The 23958-nt window shown below is 52.7% G+C and overlaps 1 protein-coding gene across 13 annotated transcripts in view; it reads right to left on the reverse strand.

Moving 5' to 3' along the window:
- Positions 1 to 23958, reverse strand: part of FAM168A (family with sequence similarity 168 member A) — a 179533-nt gene continuing 155575 nt past the window's right edge. For 11 of the 13 annotated variants that reach the window (XM_080559738.1, XM_080559736.1, XM_080559743.1 and 8 more), the window contains 6 exons: positions 19689 to 19769; positions 10047 to 10172; positions 4764 to 4906; positions 3245 to 3419; positions 2016 to 2146; positions 1 to 1307 (listed from right to left, as the gene is read on the reverse strand). In XM_080559738.1, the coding sequence (XP_080415864.1) occupies positions 2034 to 2146; positions 3245 to 3419; positions 4764 to 4906; positions 10047 to 10172; positions 19689 to 19769 (638 nt within the window). In that variant the 3' untranslated portion in view covers positions 1 to 1307; positions 2016 to 2033. The remainder of the gene's footprint in view (positions 1308 to 2015; positions 2147 to 3244; positions 3420 to 4763; positions 4907 to 10046; positions 10173 to 19688; positions 19770 to 23958) is intronic. The other 2 variants (XM_080559739.1, XM_080559744.1) reach the window with 1 other exon arrangement.

Below are 23958 nucleotides of genomic sequence, written 5' to 3' on the forward strand. Positions count from 1 at the left end.
TTTATTTTTTTTTTTCTCTCTTAGGAAAAAAGAAGAAAAATCTAGTTTCTGGGTTTGGGGCTGAGAATTTACAAACGGCATTGTCTGCAAGCTGGAAAGCCCCCGAGACAGCGCCCTGAGCCCTCGGGCACCTCGGGGAAGCCCGGCGAGCGGGGTGCCACCGGCCGTGCCTCCCCTCCTCGCGCCCGTGGGTGGGCCAAAAGCGCCCAGAAACGGCCCCGATCCCCGCAGCCTCCACGAGCCCCTCGCCTCCAGCTGGACCCTCACCGCTTGGAGGAGCATTTCTCCTCCAACCTTGGCTGTAACACCCCCCAAAAAAAAAAAAATAAACGGGGCGGGGGCACCTCTCACCAGCCAGCCTCCATCCCCAAAAACCGCCGGGCTCCGCACTCCATTCCCCAGCCTCCCCACGTGCCTCCAGCCAGGCTGGGAAGGGGCTTGGGAACCTCTCACCCTGCCCACAAGGGTCCTGGGGGGGGGGTCCTGGCCACCCCTTCCCGTGGCGCAAGATAATTTTTGCCCGTTTTTTTTTTTTCACAGCAGACCCGATGGCGAGCGGTCCTCCTACGTCCTACAAGCGCGTCACGTCGCTAAGGGTATTTCTAGGCGCTTACTCCTACCAAAGAAGGGCTGAGTTCAGCATTTCACTGCAGAGAACGCGTTAGAATCTATCACGACAGCTACCTGGAAGACACCAATTTTCCTGTAACGTGTTTACGGAAGATTAAATAATTTAATGTTCTTCAACTTAAAAATACACCCCAACCGAATGGGAACGAGCCTGCCTACCAGCGCTGTGCTTTTCACGTAGTACCCTGAACATCAAACCACTCTTACTAGGCAAAGAAAACCTAGGCTCTCGTCAACAACAACAACAACGGGGAAAAAAAAAGAAAAAAGAAAAAAAAAAGGAACGGAAAGAACCCAAACGAACGAGGACTGGGGATTTTTGCACCGCTCGGCTGGGCAATGGTGCGGAGTGAAATATGCTGAGCTTGCAGACGACGGGACCAAAGAGAGACCTTTACTATTGCTCAGTGTCAGGATGTGTGTTACACGACTGATGGGGGTCAGGGGAGAGGGGAGGGGGGAAAAAACAAAAAAAAAAAAAAAGAGGCAGAAGATTAGAAAAAGCAGCTTTTACAAAAACCACTAAAGAATGCATAAAGTGACCCTTGCACCTTTTTTTTTTTTTTTTCGTTTTTTTTTTTTTCTTTTGTTCTCGCAAACAGACGAGGTGCTGCAGTCCGGCGGCCGCAGCCCCGATGTAAGACTTGTGGAGTTGCATACGATGTCTGACTCTGGATCTGGAAGAGAGCAGAGACATCGCGGAGGGGTTGGGGGCACCGGGGAGGCAAAGCGAGGGTGGGCTCCAACCTTTGCTCGCGCAAAGGGTTTTTTTTTTCGGGGTGTGGATGGAGCTGAGAAAGCGTCGGCTCACCGGCAGAGAGCTTTAAGCACGTGGCCAGGGTTGGAAGACGGGACGCGAGCCGCTAATTGCACCGGGGCAATTTGTCGCGGGATAGGTTTGTCTGATGTTATGTAGAGCACGGAGAGACGTAGGGCAGCCCACGGGCTGGGAGGGACCTGCTCTGCCTCCCCATCACCGGTGCTCCGATTTTGGGGACCCCCCCTCCCCAAGGACCACGCCAACCCCCAGGCAGCTGCATGCAGCCCGTCTGCTAACGAACAGGCAGGGAAGGCGACTTCTCCCAACGAGCTTCAGCAGGGAAAACTCCGCTCCGTGATGTGAAAGCACCCCAAACCTTCCAGCGTGACGGCGAAGTCGGGGGGGACACACCGTTTCCACCGGGGAAGGGTCCCCGCGAAGTCAACAGCGGGGGTAATTCCCTCCCCAGCCCCACCTGCAGCTGGAGCATCCAGCAAAAAGGGGGCCGGCAACACAGCCGCGACCCTCCTGGGACGCACAGGGTTGTGCCAGCGCCCTCGGCGCCCTGCTGTCGGGCCAGCCCTGTACGGGGACGGAGCGGGGGGAGCTCTCTTGTGACACTTACATGACTTGGCCGGTGGGTTTACCAGTGTGGAGGTACGTAGCTGTACGTGGGGGTTCCTTGAGCCCTGTACGTTGGCACGGAAACTGGATGTGCTCCGATTGCGGTGTGTTGTGGGGTGGTCAACAAGGTTCCTGCAAGAGGGAAAAAAGGAGGAATCCTTAGCGTGGTGGCCATTTGACACAGCTTCGGGGCCTGGCTGGGGCTGGGGGCACCCCTGGGTGCTGCTGCTCGCCCCCCTGCCCCCGTTTTATTCAAAAAAAATAAATGTTCCCGGTGCCTCGGGACGCACCACGAGCATCCTCGCCTAGCCACGGGGCAGAGAGCCTGGTGCCAGCCTCTTCTGTGTTGGTCTGCAGCTGATGTACGTCGAGATTTTAGGGGAGAATTTGCACAGCAGACACAAGGAGGGAGAACACAGCCCCAAATCTCCCTGTCCTAGGAGTAATGGGCTACTTGAAACTTTAAAGCATCCTCCACAAATTAATTGCATCTACCGCTCCTCGGCATAAGCACCAATAAATCTCTCGCGGAGTGGTTCCCTCAGCTGAGTCCTGTTTCACAGCTCCTGCGGATGCAAAGGGGTGAATAACGCCTCTCTGTGCACCACTCAATGCACAACACCAAGAATTGTTGAGAGAAACCGAGGCTTTGGGAAAAAAAAAAAAACTAACACACCCCATATCCGTGCTCGATGCGCTCTCAGTTAATCACCTTTGTGCCTGAATTTAAATAACCCCACACAGGGTTCAGGAATGATGCATAAACCAAGGTTAACGTTCACTTTGCCAGTTTGCACAGAAAGACCTTGAAAAGGATCTCAAAAAAAAGGAGCTTGAGGACAGAAATGCAGCGGTATTTGAAGACAGGCTTGATTATTTCTCTATTTAGGAAACTGAGGGAAGAGTAATGTATTCCAGGATGCACGCGGGTGCCTCTAGGGTGGGCCAAATGGAAGGGAAGTCTCCGTTGCTACCCCAAAAATGGGAGTGGTATCAAGATTTGGTGCGAATTAATTGTATTTTGCCTGCAAAAGGAGCAGCAAACCAGGAGGCAAAGCCGCTCCATGCTTCCCTGGTGGTGTTGTAGGACGCGCTCGCCTCGCTGCAGTCCCCTGGGGGCAGGCACCGCCGCTGCCCGCGGCCAGGAAAACCTCCCGCACGGGTCGTTTTGGGTTTGTCCCGCCTGAGCCACGAGCTCCGACCTCGTGGGACCGCGGAGGAGCCTCTTACCTGCCGACATGGCCATGGTGGTCCCCGCGACCATGCCCATGGCCACGCCGTTGGTCCTGGGCGCAGCCACGGGGGCCGGGTAGATCGCCGACGGGATGCTGTTGGGCTGCACCACGGTGGTGTGATGGATGACGTGAGGCTGCGCCGCGTACACCGGCTGGGTGTAGTAAGCTCCCTGCTCGAGAGGGGAAAAACAGCGAGTTTTTTTTTGGCACCCGGCACAAGGCGGTGTTTATATAGGGGCAAACGCAGCCCTGCGCCCAGAGGGTGCCAGCAGCACGCAGCTACGGCGGCACCGCTAGCACCGACCCCCAAAAAGGGGCAATTTGGACAATTTTTCCTGCTCTGTTCATGTTTTGTAAACCTCTGTCTCTTTCAGAGCTCCCCCAAGGATCATTTCAACCGGTGGGTTGTTTTTTTTCCTGCAGCGGGAACGGGATGGGGATCAGCATCCTGTGATGCTGTAGGGGACAATCCACGGCGCGTGGTTTGGGGGGATGAAACGGGGCCCGAGCCCCAAATACTTTGTCTGCCGGTGTACAAAACGAGCAAGAGGTGGAAGAAACGAGGGGGAAGGACGGGTGGGAATCAAATTAAGGAGCCAACAGAGAAAGCCCCACGTCTTAAATAATGAGTTGCCTGAAACGTGAGCGGCGCAAGGGTGAGAGCTGCCCGACACGGGGCAGGCAGCGCCAGCGTCCCCACGATGCCAACAGGGAAAGATCAGAGGGATCAGAACGAGGGAGGGAGCAAAACAGGGAAGAGGAGATGCTCCAGTCCCGGCCGGGCATGGAGAAATCAGGTCATGGCTGCAGGAGGAGTTGAATTTGCCATTAAAGAGGAGGGGAAAAGCTGCAGGGCCAGGTTGCTCCGGGGAGCGCGTGATCTGCAGCGGGAAGAGGCAGCGAGGGGATTTTCAGGACATTTCAGGGAATTTTGGGGGGCCATCTGTGGGTCCCTGCGGAGGATCTTGGCCCCAGCACATGGCTGGAGGCAGCGGCAGTGCCGGAGCGGGATGACGGCCCTGGAAGCTCATCCCAGGTGCTCGGGGGAGGACACGAATCTGGGTCGTGCCCGAAGGCGCTCGTGCTGTCACCAGGAAGGTGACACACTTCTACGGGACGTGGCAGGAGGGCAAGGCACCTCGAGTGCAATGCCACCAGGATGGGGACCCTGGGGTTTCCCAGGCTCATTTAAGGCACAGCGCCAGGCTTGAGCCCCAGCAGCCAGGCGTGTGATTTTGGGGGAACGGACCCCATTCCCAGGGGTGTAATTCTGGGGGAACAGACCCCATTCCCAAGGGTGTCACCCCGCTGATCCCAACGCTCATCAAAAACCACACGGGACCGCTCATCCGGAGCCGGGCAGGGACGGATCCAAGAGGGGCAGGAGAGCGAATCCCACACCCCATACCCCAACCCAGCCCCTCCATCCCTCGAGGACGTCGCTGCCGGCCACGGCCACGGCCCCGTAGGATCCTCGGCTGCCCAGGACGCGAGGCGAGGAGCGAGGCACGTACCTGGGTGTACAGGTTCTGCTGGGGATAGGCACTTCTGATGGGGTACATCGCCGTTTGGTACGGGTTCGGAGACGGAGAGTAGGGAGGAGGCGCGTTGTTACTCTGGGTCGGTGGGACCTTGTAGGGAGTCCCCGCGGTGTACCCTGGAGGGGAGAGACACAAGCAGCCCGCGTTAGGGACAGGATTTCGAGCTGCTGAGACAGCCGATTCAGCACGAACAATTAACGGGGCCAAAACCCTAACGAAGCCGCCCGTTTGCCTTAATTATGGGCTGGGTGGCTCGGGGCGAGCCGGGCTGCGTGACTCGGAGAAGCGCCCCCTTTTTCTCCCCGTGCCCCAGAGATCACGGTGGGGCTCTCCAGACTTGGTTACCCTCACCAAAAGAGTCATTCGTGGGTCTACAGAGGTCACCTTAATTTTAATAGGTGCTGCTCCCCACCTTTGTGTCTGTCCCAAACAAAGGACGACGCGATCACGTTAACTGATGGCACCTGATGGCTGGGGGTGTCACTTTGGGGTTTTTTTAGCACAATTTACGTCAATTTGAGCTGCCTCAGGCTTACAGAATTACGTCTTCCTTCCAGAAACACCGGCTCATGCTCCTCTGAGGCATGTCGGAGATGTTTGTCTGGTTTTTAAGGGCCCTCCCTGGAATTAGGAGATTCCATGGGATTCTCCATTTTTCTTCTGTTTCCTTTCCAGCTACCTTCCAGCCTGACGGAGTGGCAACGAAAGACAGCAAAGGGTGAGCTTTCTCGAAGGCTTATTTTTAGGAAGATCCCACATTTCCTGTTCCTAAAGCCTCGGTGACTTTCAGGTCACTCTCACGGGGAAGAGGAAGCACAAGAAGGAGCCCACTTTGCCCTTACCACGTGCGGAGCAGACCCATCGGTGGGAGAAACATCAAATAATTAAACCAAGGACGACATCAGTCCCACCCCATCAGCTGAACCCCGCCACCATCCTCCCCACTCTGCTGGAAAAAGTCCCTTTGATCGCCGGGTATCCAAAGGGGGGAAGAAGCAAAGCTCTGAAAATGTTTTTTTTTTCTTTTTTCTTTTTTTTTTCAAATAATGGTCGATGTTTGTCTCCTCCAGCAGTTTTGCGAAATCCAGCTCTCGCCACCCAGCCGCATGGTACCGTCAGCCCCCAGGGATGGAGGACACACCGCACCTGAACTCCCAACCTCCAGCCGAATTTTCCAAGCCTCCACTTGCGTAAGATTTCCCTGCAACACCGCTGCTTAAATGCTAAATTGGGGAAAAAATCCCTACGAATCCTTAAAGTCGCGCTTTGAGCTTTCTTTGAGGGCGGACAGGGCTGGGAGAAAACAGGCCCCGAAGACTGCATAGGATGGAGAGGAGAAGTCAAGGCTCAGCACAGCGATAACACGTCTAAACACTCAAAGATAATGAACTAATTTACTCAACCCGCGTTCAGGGCAGCAATTAACGAAGGGCTGAAGGACGAGATTTCGAGGCCGTTAATACTCCGCGTTATCCGCCCAGCGCTGAAAGGGCGTGAAGATAACGAGGAGCTTTCCAGGAGCTCCCAAACAGCCTCTCGCTGCCCCCTGATTACCGCAGATGGGGAGAAATGTGTTAATTACGGAGCCGAAATGTGTTAATTACGGAGCCGAGGGGCTGTGACCCCGTCTGTGACTCACATCGCAGAGAGCGAGCCTCTGCACGGGGGATAGGAAGGGGAGAGGAGACACCGGAGGCTCCCGTGGGGATTGCTCCTGTCCTGGAGCTCCTGCAGCTCCTCGGTGAAGCTGTCCTTGGTGGAGAGGTGCCAGGAGGAAGCCTGGAGCACCCCACGGTTGCCAGCCTGGCGGAGGAGGCCGGGTGTTTGTGCAGCAAGACGTTCTCTGAACCCAACCGCTTGGTCCCCGTTGCGGCCACCACCACGCGGCCGATTCCCGGTGCCTCTCGCCAAGACCCTGCCAGCCCCCAGGAAGCGCTGAGAGCATCACCAGCCCCTGCCAGCCCCTGGAAAGCATCATCAGAGTGGGGAAATCATCTTCGGAAAGCCTTCTGTCTCCGCCTTCAGGGCATCACTCCAAAGCCTCCCCCAAGCAAGAGCCTCTCTCCACATCCAACCAGCGCAAGTGGAGACCCCTCGGGCGCAGTCCTCCAAAAACACCACAACAGCACTTAGAGACCAGCCAACCTCCTGCTCTCCTCTACGAGGGACTTTTTCTTGTTTTCAACTCAGTTTTTCAAGCACAGACCTCGGAGGCTGTCGGTTCTCAGCACCACACTTCGTTGCCGGAGCTGCGGACGAGCTCGGCGCTGCACGCTTTTACCGCACCGAGCGCAGACACCGAACCTTGCTGCGGTTCCCCCATCACTGAAACATGGACAATTTAGCTGCTGTGTTACAAAAAAAATAAATGTATTAAAAGTAATAGTCCGGGCAGCTGCAGTCTGCTGTGTTTATAAATCAGAAAAAAAATGGAACAATTTGTGCTGTTTGCAGGTAAAAATGACTTGTTTTATGTTTTTATGTTTTACGTGTGTTTTTTTTGTTTTTAAAGTTTTATGGCACATGATGATTTATGCCACCCTCGGAAAAGCATGTCTGACAGCTAATTGTAAAGCCTAATTACGACCATCTAACACCTTATTAGGATTAGAAAGTTCGCATAGCCTGTGCCACCGCCGCTTCGTGGTTCAGCAGCGGGCTGGGATTTTAAAGGCAAGAGCGAGCGTTTAAGCTGCAGCTTCTATTAAAATTGCTGATTAAATCCCTCATGCCACTCCAGGAATCTCTCCCTTATTGATCCCGCAAGGCAGAAGTGCGCTGAATTGCACAGATAATTTTTTTCCGATATTACCACTACGGCTTGTGGGGGTGGAGCAAGAAAAAATAATAAATAAAAAAAAAAAAAGCTCTGTGCTGAATTTTGTACCACCGCTTTCTCTCGTTTCGGCATGAAGAGCATCAAAATGGGATGTCAGGAAATCTAAGAGGTATTTTGGTATTTTCAGCAGCTGTATTTTTGAGCCGGGTGCCCGTGCAGCAGCGAGATCTGGGGCTCGGGGCCCGTGTGCCCCCATAAAACGGCCTCGATCCTTTCGGGGTTTGCCTAGGAGCAGAGATTCCCCTTGTACTACCCACATACGCCGGCCAGAGCTGAAGCTTGCAGCACTGTCGTCCAGCAGGTGCAAGAAAATAAAACCCAAATGGAACGGACGGATGCTTGCAACCAGCTGGGGGTGACATGACGGCTTCGTGCCCGGGAGGTCCCAAGTGGTTGCACGGTCTCCAGCTTGCTCCCAGGGTCTGGTCCTGCCTCGGCCACCCTCCTCCATCCAGCCTGGCTTCTCCTCCAGCAACGAGAAGCTTTCAAAAAGTACCGCTGGGCAGGAAAACGCGGATACTCACACCGTAGCCACGATGGAGGCACGTGTCCAGCCCCCAAGCCAGGCTTTCACTGCAGGTTTGGGGCCCGTTCCAGCCCTCGGGACCCCCTCTGCAGGTACTGAGCAGGTCCTGTTTATCAACCCGTGTTTATCCATGTTCAGCAAGTGGCTCCAGTGCATATTCATGGGCACTGCTCACCCTGGGAGCATCCAAGGCTTCCCCGTGGCTCTCCTTGGTCCAGCTCGGGCGCTTTGCTGATGCCCACGAGAAAGCTCTCAGCGTCCCTCGAGAGCCTGGGGAAGGTGGTTCGGAGAAAACCTGGGCAAGGGGGGGATCGAACTAATTCAGGGTGCCCAGTTTGAACCACTCCTGATTTTACAGAGCCTGCCCTATTTATCGCGGCTCCGGTGAAGCAAATCGCAGCTCTAAGCCCGAAGAACAGCCCCCGGCGTAAGATAATTGCCAAAGCATGCCGGGGCCGGGATGGCGCCAGGACCGACAGGGCACGAGGAGCAGACCCCATAGCCCTGAGCGTCATCTTAGCACCCAGGGTAGGAGCCCCGTTTCTTCCCCTGCATCTCCCGCAGCGGTCCTGGAGGAGAGCCCCAGGCGTTGCTAAAAAAAAACGGGTCCCGTGGGGAGAAGATGCTGGCACCACGGAGTGAAGGCACCGCACCAGAAGACGAGTGACTTCTCCCCGTAACCCCATTAATTAGGTGGGACGCAGAGCCCACGTCCCATGCCAGACCCGCAGCCCCCTCCTCCAAAGAACGGCAGGGACCTCCCTTTTCCAAGAGAAAGCCGTCCCAATGCTCTTAATCCTTTTCTTTAATAATCCTTGTCATCAAAAAGAAACCACGGTTCCTCCCCTAAACTTAATTCACTGATTTAATTTAGCAGCCCGGAGCAGACCCCCAGCCAGGGATGCCTCAGCCCATGTGGGGTGGGTTATCGTGTTCCCAACCTTACCGAGTCACTTAACAGACCTTATTTTTTCCTCCAAATAAGCCTGGGAGTTTCTCCAAGCCCCAAGGGTGTTTAGAAGCACCGGTGGTTTTCTTTTATGTCTTTTCCTACCTGAAGTTTGCCCCTGTGCGTGGTCCTGCCTCGTGCCTGCAGCGTTCCCCGTGCTACCTGTGTTTTTAGCGTGATGCCTCTGCTGGAGGCACAGCTCGGCCCCGTACGGATGAGATTACACCTCCTGTGATCTGTAACCAACTCCCTCTCCTCCCACCTCCGCTCTGGCAGTTTGATTTAAGAGGTGGGAATTTCACCGGGCTTCCTGGAAAACCACGCGTTATTTTGGAATTCTCTCTCGCGCTTTTTAAAGGCGTAAGAAATACTCTCCCTTTGGTTTTGCTACATGAGGAATTCTGCGGAAATAACGAGAGGGCTTGTCTGAATACGACCAGGCTGTGCCCAAATGCTCTGCAGGAGCATCACGGCTACAGGTAAGCACCTGCAAGCAACCTCGGGCTGCTCCTGTGGACCAAAGAGCTGAATTAGAGACCTTCACCCTTCTCCACGTGTCTTTTCCTCCTCCCAAGGAGTGTAAGGAGGGTCAGGGCTCTCCTTTTCACACTCCTTCCCGCTTTTAAGAAGCGCAGACAGCAAGGAGCGGGGACACACAGAAATCCAGAGCTCTGTGAAGTCTCAGCCCAGAAGGGCGCCGTGGCGGCAGAGCGATGCTCCCGTCCTCAGGACCCCAGAGACCTGCAGCACCCATCCCTCTGCCAGGGCTCAGCACTCGGGGCAGGACACGCGCACGCACACAGAATTACCCCCTCGGTTGCAAACAGGCTGATGAGCCCGTCCCAAATAACAACCCCCCCCCGCCCCGAGGCACAAGGAAGGAGGGGAGGCAAACGGGCACAAAACAACCACGTAAAACCCCCGAAGGAAAGGTTTATTTACTGAATGCTGCAGAAGAAGCCTGATAAGTTCTGTTCTCGGTCCCAGTGTCCACTGGGAGGTGGAAGGTGCCCTCCGTGGCACAGGACGAGGAGGTCTGTGGCCAGGCTTGCTTCATCAGAAGTGTAGCTTGAGCGGAGAAAGAAAAGAAATGTTAGCGTACCGAAGGCACAACAACCCGCAGTCGTGTCACATTTGAACCACTTGGCTGCCCTCCTCCCTTTTCCTCCTTGTTTCCCACGTGTAGGGAACGAGCGTGTGTAGGAATTTCCTCCTGGGGTTCCTCGTGTCCCCCTGCTCCCCATGGAGGGATGCTTTGCACAGCGCGTCACAGCAAACCACCCCGGCTGATCTACACGGGGGACACGACCAGCAGGGAGGGCTTTGAGGACAAAACTGGGGACAGGGGGATTTTCAGAGCAGCATGCTAACACCGGTTTTGCACCTTAAGCATATATTGAATCGTGACTTCCAGCCAGCGGGTGCTTACAGAGACACCCCGAGCCTACAGGATTGAGGGGGCGCTGAAACAAGGCAACGTGAAACACGAGGCAGTGGTGGGAAGCTCCTCCTGCTTAGTGGGAAAGTACCTAGGGAGCCAAGTAAGAGAAACCAGAGGAAATGTCAAGAGGCAAACGTTGTGGGATTGGAGAAGGCGGCACCAGAATTCAATTATTTTGTGGGGCTTTAATTTTGTGAAAGAGGAAAATGTCTTGTACTTAACCACCATAATGCTAATTCTATGATCATGGAATCAAAGAACCATGTAAGCTGGAAAAGATCTTCAAGATCATCAAGTTCATCAACCTGACCTACTGAGTCCCATCACCAAACCACGATCCTAATGCCACATCTCTTGAATGCCTGCAGGGACGGGGACTCCACCACTGCCCTGGGCAGCCCAGTCCAACGCTTCACCCTCTTCATGAAGAAATTCCTCCTTATGTCCAACCCAAACCTTCCCTGGTGCAATGATATGCCTTTATCCTACAGCCAAAGATTGCCAATGCCTACCTAAGGACTGCCTTCGTGCTTAGGGCTGCCTGGAGCACGTCTATGGAGAAGGCAGACCTTGTCTTCATCCCTCCCAGAGCTTTCCAGATCTTTTCCTGTTCATTTTTTTCTTAAACTGTGGATCTGTCATCATTTTTTTGTTCCCACTAGTCTCAAATTGTGGCGTCTGCTCTCCTTTTAGGGCGTTTAATTCCCACCGCCTTTCAACCGGGCGCGCGGCCTTCGGGAAGGCCCAGCCTTTGTCCGAGCACCGGGCCTGCCCGGGAGGGCCGATCCTCACAGCTCGCTGCTCAGCCCCTTAACCAGTTGATCCAGCTGTCATTACAAAAGAAATAAGCTCTAGGTTTTCTGTTTTCGGTGCGTATTTCACACACCCAGCTGCTAAGGAAAGCAGCGCAGGCGAGGGCCGATCGATCCTCGGCGAGCAGCTCCGTGATTAGGCTGCGCCGGGAAGCCGATGAGGGTAAAGAAGACAAAACGAGGCAGCTGCTGGAATCAGACGAAATCTCCCATTTATGTCTTCTTTAAAGGTATTTTTGGGGAACTCGGAAGCTCGGCTGTTGACACGCTCGCTCGACACCAAATTACTGAATTCCCCAAGGTCTCCAGAGCGCAAAGCTGGCTCTGCTCCCCTCGTGTGTGTGCTGAGTGGATTGGGGACCCGAGGGAGCCAAGGCAAGATGAAGCCCTGGGTACGGTGCTGCTTGATTTTATGGACGCAAACCGGCTGACTGGGGCTGGCTGCCCACTAACGACAGCTCCTGGAGCTCCCCAGGCACTCAGTAAAGGGGTTCTGGGTCAAGAGCCTCGTGGAGGGGCAAAAAAAATTAAAAAAAAAGGAACTTTGGGCAATGGAGGTGTGATTTTGTGGTTTCATAGGCAGGGAACTGTGACAGCAGAAGCAGCCAAGCTCGGACAAAGCTGCCTGGGGAAGAAAGAGGAGCTGTTTGGGAAGGACGCCGTGGCCTGAAGGAGGACGGGGGGGGTCCTTATCCTCCCCAGTCTGATGGAGATGTGGAAATGTGCTCCTCCCTCCTTACCTTCCTCCCGAGGAAAGCAGGAGGCTCTGGGAACAGAGAGATTCAGTGCACAATTTCTCCTCCGCCCCAGGACTGGCCATGCTCCAAGCCCACGGCCTCTTGCAAGGGCTTGCAAATAATTGCAACGGCACTGCTCTATCTTCAGCACCGCACCCCTAAATGTCACGCCACCAGCACTGAGATGAAACTTTCTTTCCCTTACGCTTTTATTCAAAACCAGATTCATTTTTGCTGCCCGGCTTCACAAAGGTTTTAATCTCCGAAACCAATGAGATGATTTACTCCGATGTTACACGGAGCCTTCCTCGGCGATTTCTCCTCTCCACATCAGACCCACATCACGGTCACGGCAATTTGGGCCAGATGCGGGTGGGAGCCTGTCCTTTACACTACATCATCCATCCTCAGAGAATCCATCACTTAAAACTCCACAAGAAGTGAGCTACGGAGGCATCTCGGCACAATAATATCTCCTGGTCCTGCGCAGGAGCTACAACTCGTGGAGTTTACAGCCAGCCATGACCATCCAACAGCATTTCAGGTCCATCTCCTCCTGCCAGTATCTTCTGGATTTGCTTTATACTCTTGCCCACGCTATTGATCACAAAATAAAGAGCTTTTCTTCGTTATCTGTTGGCAAACCGCTTGGTGGGAGCGGGGCAAGCAATGCGAGCTGAGCATGGGGCTCCGCAGCGCTGGGGCCGGCCCCCTCCCTGCGAGGCATGGCAATGTTCAGGGAGGGCATGTTTTAAGTGGAAAAGAGAAAAAAATATGAACCAGATGTGCCCGAAGAAAATTCTGTGTATTAACTGAACGCAGAATTGCAAGGAAAGGACCAAGCAGACGATGTGGTACATACAGTACATACCTCTTGCTTCCCTCCCTTATTTGTGACGGATATAGCCTCGAGCATTGTACGAAGCCTGCAAGAAGCTTCATTCCCCAGGTGGTCCCGTCGCTGTGTGCCTGAGTGCCTCAAAATGGTGGAAGCATTTGTTCTTGGAAAGCCCTGCAAGGCTCCACGGGATGCTCGCGCCGCCAGATCCCATACGCCCACCTTAGGGGACCTACTGATGGCCCCAAATAGTCGGCAGGGAGAGGACGGGCGTCTCCAGAGGGTGGTTAGAGCACTTAGGTGGGGAAAGAGGATGCCTACAGTTTGCCCCTGCGGAGCAATGCTTCCTCCGGGGAGCATCCAGAAGCAGGAACGGGGGAACGGAGAGCTCGCAGCCTCCATCCTGTGCCCCAGCGTACCAACAGCAGCCACACGGAGCCGCGATTTCCTGGGCTGACATGAGAAATGTCTGCCCTGCTCAGTGAGGGCACCGCGGTAATGGACATGAAGCATTATTCCCTGCTGCATTATTAATAGGTACGGTTAAAGCATGAGCCAGTCTCCACACGAAAAGTGCATGCCCTACTTTCAGGAAAATAAAAAGCGCACGTTAATGAAGGGAAGCTAAAACAAAACAAGCAGCTCAGGAAGACAGAATGCCTAGGAGGGAACAGACACCCAGCTTAATGAAGACATACATCATCTTTTTAAAAAAAAACTGGCATGCCTTGTGTCTCTGCAGTAGAGTGATTTTAGGTGCTCATTTTTCCGTACTTGAAAGGTGTTTTTGAAGTAATACTGTCCTAAATAGCCAGGCTTACTGCAAGCACCGGCGTTTGCAATGCTGGTGTTTTGCGGTGATCTTGTGACCCTCCTCGTGTCTCTCCCTCTAACAAAGATTGAAAAATGGAAAAGCAAAATCATGCAGCGAGGCAGAAAGTAGAACCGTGTCGTTCCAATGAGCCACAATGGCAAGAAATTCATTCCCTTGCTTGACTGGGTCTCCTTTTGCTGAGCTTCGCAAGCAATGCAGTCGCTGTCTGTATCTATTCCTTGGAAAGGGTTGGTTTAAAACAAACTGGTGAAGAACTTACCATTCCTTTGGTGATAATTCACTTAAATGTTAGTAATTATCCACTAGAGCCCTGACTCCGAAGGAGGGAGAATTCAAGGCCGGTTCCAGTTACCAATCTCCTTTCCTATCCCTGCTGCTGTTGGACCTGGAGGGGCCGAGGGGTCTCGAGACCTCCCCAAGTCCCTCTCCAGGTCTCAGGGCACTTCCACCCGAGGGAATCAAACGTCTGGGGTGCTAAATCGTTTGATTTCCCACGTGGATCCCAGTGTCTTGGCATGGCTTTCATGGGACCCATGAGGCTGACAAAGCCAACTTCCAGCATGGCATCAGGGACTGCAGCAGGAGCGTCCGGAGGACATCAAGGACTAAAGCAGGCGACACGTCAGAAGCAGACATTTCAAAACCATCCTCCGAAAATTACCACCACCCACACACTTCACTTGGGGGGAGCCACACCAAGGGCAGGAGCAGGGGGCACTCTTGGTGTTCCTCTGGCGTTGATCTCTATGACTTTGCACGGAAGCCAAAGAGAACTCACGAGGCTTGGGGCAGACACCTACCCTGAGGAGCACCTCCAAGGTGGACCAGAAAAGGCGATCAAGCTTTGCAGAAGAGTTTCTCTCACAACTGACAGCTCTCTCTCAGCAATAACCCAGCAAATTCAGACGCCCCAAGCCAAGGATGCTCTCCCCGCCCTTGCCAACCTATATTCCAAGTAGCGTTAAGGGGCACGTTTGCATGGCTAACCTCCATGAAGAGTATCAGATATCCGAGCAGATGAAACTCGGTTTTGTGATTGCTTTTTTAATGATCCCAAGGGATTTCTGCCAGCTCGCACAGCCACCACCCAGCCCGGGAGGTCTGGAACAGCAGCGCCTCGTTGGCGGCTGGGATGCGCTGGGGAGCAGCGGTTCTGCTGGGAACACACGGCATTGCCTTCTGCAGGGAGGCAGCTAAAGGCTCAGCGTCTAAAAATGCTTAAAAAGGTATTTGGAATTAGTCTGCTGTTTCCAAAAATCGCAGATTTTAAAAATAAAACTGATTCTTTCTGAATCCGAGTGTGTTTGATGGACGGCGCGGACCCTGGCAGCACGTTCGTTTCCGCGGCCGGGTTATTTCTGTGAGAAAAATCTCAATAATTTCTCACATTTCCAGCCTCCTGGGTGACAGCAGCTGATTCAATTTGAGGAAACGCTCTTGGTAGTGACACAGGAGGCTGGGTTCAGCTCAGCCACGGAACCACAAGATTGCTTTAACTCAATTCCATTTAACGCAGTCGCGAACGCTGCCCACGCCGTCACACGTACACAGCGATGGGGTATCTTATAGAGCTTATTTTGCATTATTTGTCTCTCTAAAACTGTTAATTTCCTCCTTTAGGTCTGTTTTCCATAGACTGCTGACATGGAGAGGTGCTGGGAGGTGCTGAGCAGGTCTTGTGCCTGCTTTTGGGAGCTACTGGCGTGGGATATGCCACCCTCTATGTTTCAGAAGGCTCCAAGCCATGATCACAGCCTTTTCTCTGGCTCAAAATATAACCGTGGTGGGATCGGGGCCACCATTTCCCCACTTGCTGGCCTGCTCTGAGCACCCCGAGCCGCCGAGCCGCCGGTCTGCGGAGAGCATCCTTCATCCAGGGTGCACACCAGCAAGCCAGGGTCTCCGAACCGCGCCTCCTACAAGATCAGTCTCAAAATCCTGTGCCCCCCCCACCAGCCACGCTACTAAAATATTTCAATTTCGAGGCTGTTTATGGGGAGGACGGACATTTCTGAGCCAGAGGAGCTGGGCTGAGCAGCACCGGTTTTAATCCGCGCCATTTCCTTGCTAATGCGGTGCTTAGCCCTGTTCTGACAGCACACTGCGAGGCGCTGGAAGGTTTTTGTTCTCGCTGGAAAATGGCCTGTCAGCTCGCTGGACTTCAGGATCTTTCTAATCTGGAAATTATTAAGAGTATTTTTTAAGAATCATAAACAGAGAAGTGAAATTTAAATGTCAAGACGGCTGTGAACGCGCTCCTGATTGAGCATTAAGCCGCGGAACAAAAAGACCCGGCGAGGGGTGACAAAAATGATCAGAGGATTTTTTTTTTCGAGAAAGAAAGTCGGCAAAGATTAGGAGAGCACTTCAGACGGGAGAGTCGGGAAGTGAACAAAAGGCTGAGTGGCACAAAGAAGATTGACCAGGGCTTTCGCTTCCCCTTTCACATCATGCAAATCTAAGGCAACAGACAATTATTTGCATCGCTTAAAAAAAAATAAAAAATCGGTAACTCGAGCCTTAATTAATCTGCAGAACTGCCTACTGCAAAGTATTGTAGTGATAAAATACAGCCGGAATCAAAGCGAGGGGAGGTTAAGTATATTTAATGAAAGGGAGAACACCCACAGCCCCAGCCGCCAGCACAAAGGTAGGAAAAATCAAAGTCTTCGTGGTTTTGTGCTTGTGAAAGCCGCGGACTAACGAGGTTCGGGGCAGATTATTCCACGGCGAACAATGGCAAGGGGACTTCTGAGGCTGATCTGCCCGTTTTCGGGGAGGAGAGACCGGCACGGGTCTGGTGGGGCAGCAGAGGATGCTCGGGGAGGACAAACCAAGGGCTACGAACCCAACCCTCCACGGCTTTCCTCCCGTCCCCATCACGCTCAGCAAGGTGGAAGCCAAGCCTCCTCACACACCCAGGTAACAACCTGTCCTCCCTGTGGGAAATTAAAAATTGGCTGCTCAGACCCACAGCGGCCCCGACGTGTTGATCAAGAGGGTGGGAGGAAATATTTTCTCCCGTAACACCAAAGCATCCCTTCAGGAAAGCACTTTGCTCCTGGAAAAGGCGCAGCGGCGCGTGCTGAATGCTCGTCTCTTGAGCCTCTGCCAAAATCTGTCAGTCCATAAAGATCCGGGCACTGACGGAGCCCCTTGCCTTGGGTCTGCTCTTGATTTCCTTCTCCATGCGTAGGGACCTAACGTGATGCTCGTTCTGCTGGGCAGCATTAATTACCCGCACAGACTTCTCAGTCCGTTCCTGCTATTTAGTGACAACCTACTAAAAAGCAATCCCATAAAACGTCATCTTTGATGTCCCCTTCTCTATCTTCACTGTATCAGAGTTATCTGAGAGTGCTTCTCCAAACCCCTTTGGGTTCTTGTTTCTCATGAACATGAACATGAAGGATGCCCCAGGCAGGATTCGTCTGAAGCTCTCCCTGTAGGACAGACAGACGCCCCTGGGAGTCTGTCCCCAAACCGACGGCTAAATGCCCCCCTGGGGACGCTTCTCTTTGTCTCCACCGACTACAGAGGGACCTGGGCTGCCTGGGTTAGAGACCTGATATTTATCCAGCTAAAGGCAGCTGCATCTTCCCTAACGTGGCAATGGCTGCAGCTGTTCAAAACAGCTGAAAATTTCCTAGTGGCCTTTTTTTTCTTTCTTTAATTCGGGAAAATTAAACTGAGCCAAAATAGAAACTTTCCAGGGGAACGTGCGCATTTCAGCAAGATGTTGCAAAGAAAACTATTTTGCTTGGCGAGCCACGTGGCATTTCTGGGGTTTGTGCCCACGTGTTTCCTGATGGGAGCTCCAGCCTCCCAGAGGGGGTGTCGGGGATGTCCACGAAGCACCCGGGACCCCTTCCTGCAGCCTCCGGTGCTGCCTCGCTCGGGTGCCCCTTGGCCATCCCCTCGAGCTGCCGCCTGCACGAGGCGCCTGCAGAAACCTCGCTGCTGCTTCCCACCCACTCGTGTTTCTATAATGGCCAGGGCAATACGTGCTTACATCCCTTCCTGAGCACGGAGCACGTTGCCACATAAATTTGTGGGTTTTTCTCCCGATAAACTTGTGGGATTTTACGCTGCAGAGCTCTTCTCGCGTCCCTCTTTCAGTATTACACCCTTTGAATTTGAGGGTGGCCTGCACACATCTTGGGGAACAAAGGCTTTCGTGGCCTTGCTTGCTTCGTGTTACACACCAAGATATCCAGGGGTAAAAAACGCGCCTAAAGACTGTTCTAGAGGCACGTGAAAACCACAGAAACATGACAGATCCCTTACAGCCTTCATTTACTGGCTTCATTTAATAACCCTGCAAAATAGCAGCAAATTTAAAACCAGGCCTTCAGCAACGTGCAGAAGACAGCTTCAGAAGTTTTTTTGGCAAGAAACCCCTCATTCCTGCTTCATCAGCCCTGGAAAGCGCCCGAGCCTGGGAACCCACCGATCTGATGACAGCCGAGAGCCCAAAAACTTGGCGCTGGAGAGGAGGAAGGGTTTAGTGGGACTGCCACCAAGTCCTGCTGTGCGCTGGTTTCACGAGCATCCATTTCACTCCGGCTACTGAGCACGCCGCTGAAAGGATGCAAAGTTAAAATCCCTCAGCTCTTTCAAGGCAACGTGCTCGGAATAAACAGCTCGGACAGCCAAGGAGTTACGGAGTCAACCCCAAAGACGAGGCGTTATTCTTCATCTCCGAAGTCTGCGTGGAGATGGGTGCGCAAGACTTTTTTTCTTATTCAGGCCTTTTTCATAAAAACCATGAAAAAAGGCCCAGTCCCGATTTCAGAAACGCTTTTCAGGTCGCAGTTCAGACACTGCAAAAGCTTGGATTTGACCTGTGCGACCGCATCCTTTGAAGAAAACGCTCTGATAACGCACCGCAGCTTAAAAAACCCACAGCTAATAAATAATGTTCTGATCTCGAGGCCGCTATTAAATATGATCTTTCCTTTTCTTACACTGCACTTCACTTAATTTGCTCCAGATACAGGCACAAACCAGCTACATGTTGGAACTGCCCCTTAGCCCTTGAGTTTCTGTCGTCCTGTGCCATGCAAAGAGGCTCCCGCCCCCTGGATAATTTTGCTGAAAGCAGGGAATTTAACCATGCTCCAAAAACTCAGCAACATGAAGGCAGTTGCTTGGTCCTTCCAAAGGGCTGGGACACTTAAACGTAGCCTTGACTTGAGCTGAATTATTTCCTGAATTGGAGCTTAAGAGAAGTCTTCAACGCCAAAGAAAGGCTTGTGTAAAGATTTCTGTGTTTGGGCTCGAATGCAGATCTTGTCATGGGCTTTGGTAAAAAAAATAAAGGGGCTAATGGAGGAATTCCTACAAGAAATGGCTTCATGGAGATGAGGGGAAGCCCCTTTTCCACGAGAGGAGCAGCAGGGCACAGCCTGGGTGCAGGGATGGGACCAGAATTTGTACCTGCATGTAACATTTCCCAGAGAGATGGGGAGCAGCAGGGAGGGGAAAGGACACGAAGACATGGCATGGGAGATGAGGGCACCGAACGGGACACGGTTGCTGACGTTTCTACATCTATAACACGAAAGGAGAGAATGATACGCAGGGAGAAGGGGAAGGCAATCTCGGGGAGATAACACGTGGTACATTCAAGAAATATTAAGAGCTGTCAGCGTGCAGATATCACAGCCACTGTAAAATTCCTGGGATTAGTAGTAAGATATAATTCATGGCTCAAAAGCACTTTGCAACATGGAGAAGTATTCCCAAGGTACGGCATGAAGATGATGGCAGAGATAGTAAGGAAAGAGCTTAACACAGTCCCCTTCCCTGGAAACAAGGACACAGAAGCTGTTGGGGTTTGTACACGGAGTTGCTGAAGGTAAATCCTCCTGCAGGCTTTAACGGGCCCTGTCTGGTCTCCATGCACAACGTGGTTTTACCTGGGGCGTAGCCGGGGCTGCTGGTTGGGTACATGTTGGGGTTGTAGGCTGGGGCCGCGGTGGGATATCCCGTCGGGTAACCTGCAACGAGAGAAAGAGAGGAATGAATTACGCTTTTGACAACAACAGCAGCAAGAGAAGAGAGGAGAGCATCCCTGGAAAGGAATAAGCAATCCGTGTGAGCAAACAGGCCATCGGCACAGGTGAGAGGTGAAGCACAGACGTGTTCTCAGTCGGGCACAGCGTAGGAAGGATGATGAATGTGCCCCATGGATTGCCACCTGATGTCATCAACATGTAACCTTTATTTCCCTAGAAAATGAGGACAATAACCAGAACGCCGGTCATGGGCACGTTCAATGAGCTCTGAAGAAAGCTACAAAGAAAACACGCACACCGAATGCAGAATTCAGCTACGAAAACCAGAGGCACAGCTGTAGCTGAAAGGTTTTCCTTGGCTGCTTGCGGCCATAGTAGCTTGATGTGTCACGTACCGTAACTTTAACCTTGGCATCACAGGTTTAGCTAGCCCTAAATGGCAGGAAGGGAATAATTCCTGGTGTTAAAAATGTTAAAAAGCAAACCTAAACTGGGAAGTGATTCTGTAACTGCTCCACAGCCCTGTGCCAAGGAATGCTGAGCGCTCTCCACGGAGAGCAGCCGGCACTTTGCATCCAGACAGCAGAGCTCAGCACCCACCCGAGTGCCCGGTGCTTCCATTAGGCAGAGCTTCTTGCTAAAGGGAAGGTAAGGACGTAGCATGAGAACATGCCAGCCCTTATATTCACTCCTCACTGCACAGCTGCCACCCTGGGGAGGGAGCCGATTACCTGCCAAGCCACCTGGAAGGAACACGCACGGCAGCGCATACCCTTTGAAGCCACCGTGAGGTTTTAATGGGCACTTTGGGGAAGGTTATGGAGCATCTTCAGTTCCCATCATCTTCAGTCGGATCGGTCATAGGGAGTTCAGGGGAAATCAGGCAGCTACGTGCAGGCTTGGGCAGCTGGAATGAAACAGTTGGGTAGGAAACCACTGCACTGTGCGGGCACGCTGCACCGGAGGAAGCAGGCAGAATTGGCCAAATTGGCAAAGCCAAGGGAAAACAAGACGTTATGGAGAAGACTGCACCCGCTGCTGTCAAAGACAACTGGCATAGCAAGGCAAAAACGGAACAGTCCTTACGTGCACCCACACAGAGTCCATCAGACTCATCCACCAGAAGTTCTTGTCTTCCACAAAACCCACAGAGGACGATATCTGCACCTCACTCTGCTCGACCTTGCTCTTGTTCGTAGTATGACTTCCCCTTGCTGGAAGTTTTACAGACCGAAAATGGTAACACTCAAATAACTCCATCCCTTCCTATGTGTGTAAATCCCTCTAACAGACCTAACAGGACATGGGTATCTCCAGGCCCTGCTGGAGAGTTTGCCTTTGCGTTTTCTCTTCTCTTCTCTTCTCTTCTCTTCTCTTCTCTTCTCTTCTCTTCTCTTCTCTTCTCTTCTCTTCTCTTCTCTTCTCTTCTCTTCTCTTCTCTTCTCTTCTCTTCTCTTCTCTTCTCTTCTCTTCTCTTCTCTTCTCTTCTCTTCTCTTCTCTCTCTCTCTTCTCTTCTCTTCTCTTCTCTTCTCTTCTCTCTTCTCTTCTCTTCTCTTCTCTTCTCTTCTCTTCTCTTCTCTTCTCTTCTCTTCTCTTCTCTTCTCTTCTCTTCTCTTCTCTTCTCTTCTCTTCTCTTCTCTTCTCTTCTCTTCTCTTCTCTTCTCTTCTCTTCTCTTCTCTTCTCTTCTCTTCTCTTCTCTCTCTTCTCTTCTCTTCTCTTCTCTTCTCTCCTTCCCTTCCCTTCCCTTCCCTTCCCTTCCCTTCCCTTCCCTTCCCTTCCCTTCCCTTCCCTTCCCTTCCCTTCCCTTCCCTTCCCTTCCCTTCCCTTCCCTTCCCTTCCCTTCCCTTCCCTTCCCTTCCCTTCCCTTCCCTTCCCTTCCCTTCCCTTCCCTTCCCTTCCCTTCCCTTCCCTTCCCTTCCCTTCCCTTCCCTTCCCTTCCCTTCCCTTCCCTTCCTTCCCTTCCCTTCCCTTCCCTTCTCTTTTCTCCTTCTCCTTCTCCTTCTCCTTCTCCTTCTCCTTCTCCTTCTCCTTCTCCCTTCTCTTCTATTTTATTCTATTTCCAAGGCAGCACCAGTTCGACAGCAGACAACATGAACCTCCAACACCCTTCCACTGGCTGTTGGTTGCCAGCAAAGACTGGGAAGAAGTAATTAGCAAACAATTCACACCCCATCTTTTTTGCTTTATTAAATACAAGCCAGAAAGGATCTTTCCTCCCTCTTCCCCAACAGCAAGACAAACACGCCGCAATCTCTCCCCCCCCTCCCATGCCCCCAGCGCGCTGTCACGCGACCAGACGCAGGTTTCCAAACCCGGCACCCGGCACGCAGCCGACTACTGCAGCAAAATTTTGAAGTTCATTTAAATAAATCTAATTCAACAATCATGACCACTGTACTGGAATAAATGACTGTGTGTTCTACCCTCTCATTTTCATCAGTGATATATTTGGCTTCTAAATCAGGTTAATTAAAAATTGCTGTGGTTAATGCTGGATAAGCAGCAGTGCAACAGATTTTTTTTAGACTACATAAAACTACGTTGTCAACGTACTCGGGAACATACAGCCTTTTAGCAATCAGGAAGCTCCTCGGAAAGTTATTTGCAGATCCAGTGATTGCAAGCAGAGCATTAATGATGAAGATATTAAATCAGAAATATCCCTGCCCGCCCTCTGCTTCCTTGGAGGATAACCACTGCTTTCTGCATTGCGCTCACTGCTCCAGGGTCCTCCTGTGGCCAGCCCGACCTCAGCAGTCCTTCTTTGCCTCCTGACCAGGCGTATTTTCCATATTATTCCCTCAACTGCACAACAGCCATCTGCAGCCCCACAGCTCGGCTGAGGCTGGGGGCACCCCTGGGTGCCGCTGCTCGCCCCCTGCCCCAGCAGGGCCCCGCGGAGCCGCTCGCCCAGCCCCACGTCCCGGCGGCTGCCGGAGACCGCAGCCACTGGGTTTTGCCTCCCCACACATCTCAGAAGTGCCTCACTCGTAGTTTGTGGATGGTACATCGATGATGAGCAACGGCTGCATCGGGAACCAATCCCTTTACTCTTTTCTTGACAGTTTATCCCCAAAATAGGTCCCGAATCGCACAGGAGGAACCCACGAACCAACATGTTCAACATTAGGTTTATACGTGCAAAACCAGCCTGAAATAAATCAGACCATGTTCCTTCAGGGGCCTGGGGAGGGGCCTGCACAGGAAAGCTGTGGCTTTGGGTAATCTTTTCCATACAGCCAATTATTCAAAGACCGCGTGGTTATTTCGGGCAGACGGAGACAACCGTGTATTTACACGTCTCCTTTCTCTCTTCGGGGTTTAACTTCTGCTCAGCAGGGCTGCCTCTTGCTTATTTTCCTTGTTTTGAAAGGAAGTTATGGGCATTTTCAGAATAATTTCATCTCAGATAAACGCCATTTCTACCGAGGGAGCTTTAAGAGGTTCACATGTGAAAAGCTGCAGCAGGCTCAGCTCTGCTCTGCCTTCCACACTGACCCCAAAACCTTTGCCACGTGCTCACCTCCAGCACAACACCTCTCCTTTCCATAATGAGGGTAGGGAAATGAGTGTGATTTGCTCCTTTTTTTGGACATACCGAAATATAAGAAAATAGCACAACTGTGGCAATTTGGGCAAGGGGAAGCGTGCTTGCGAGCTCCCAGAGCTCAAAAATCGCTAGGTTTAAAAATACACGGGACATTTTTATCCCGTATTTGCCTACTGCTTTTCGAGCCGTCACGATTTATGTTTGTTGGCTCCTCTTCATCCCCAAAGCGACCACAAGCCAACATCCTCAGGAAAGCCACAGCTGCAGCTCCCACGACGAAGCCCGGCTCCAGTGACCGAGGTTCGGGAGCGGTGGCGATGCCGAAGTGGCCGCATCCTGCTCTGATTGCCCCGCGGCCACCCTAAGCCCCTGCTGGTGACCCTGCCACGTCTGCCTCGTCTCGTCACCTTCAATCCGCAAAAACAGCAGCACAGAGGGGGAAACCGCTGGCTTGGTGTTGATGATCTTCACGGGATTCCTGCCAGAGGCTGCAGCTGGAGATACGAAAAGGTCAGGGACAGAAAATATCCTTTGTTTCATACTGGTACAGATCTGCATGCGATGGGACCCCGGCTCTGCTGGGGCTTGGGGCCCCATCACAGCAGCGATGCAGGAGCGA

Source organism: Anser brachyrhynchus (assembly GCF_964034855.1).
Source record: "Anser brachyrhynchus genome assembly, chromosome: 1".
Lineage (NCBI taxonomy): Eukaryota > Metazoa > Chordata > Aves > Anseriformes > Anatidae > Anser > Anser brachyrhynchus.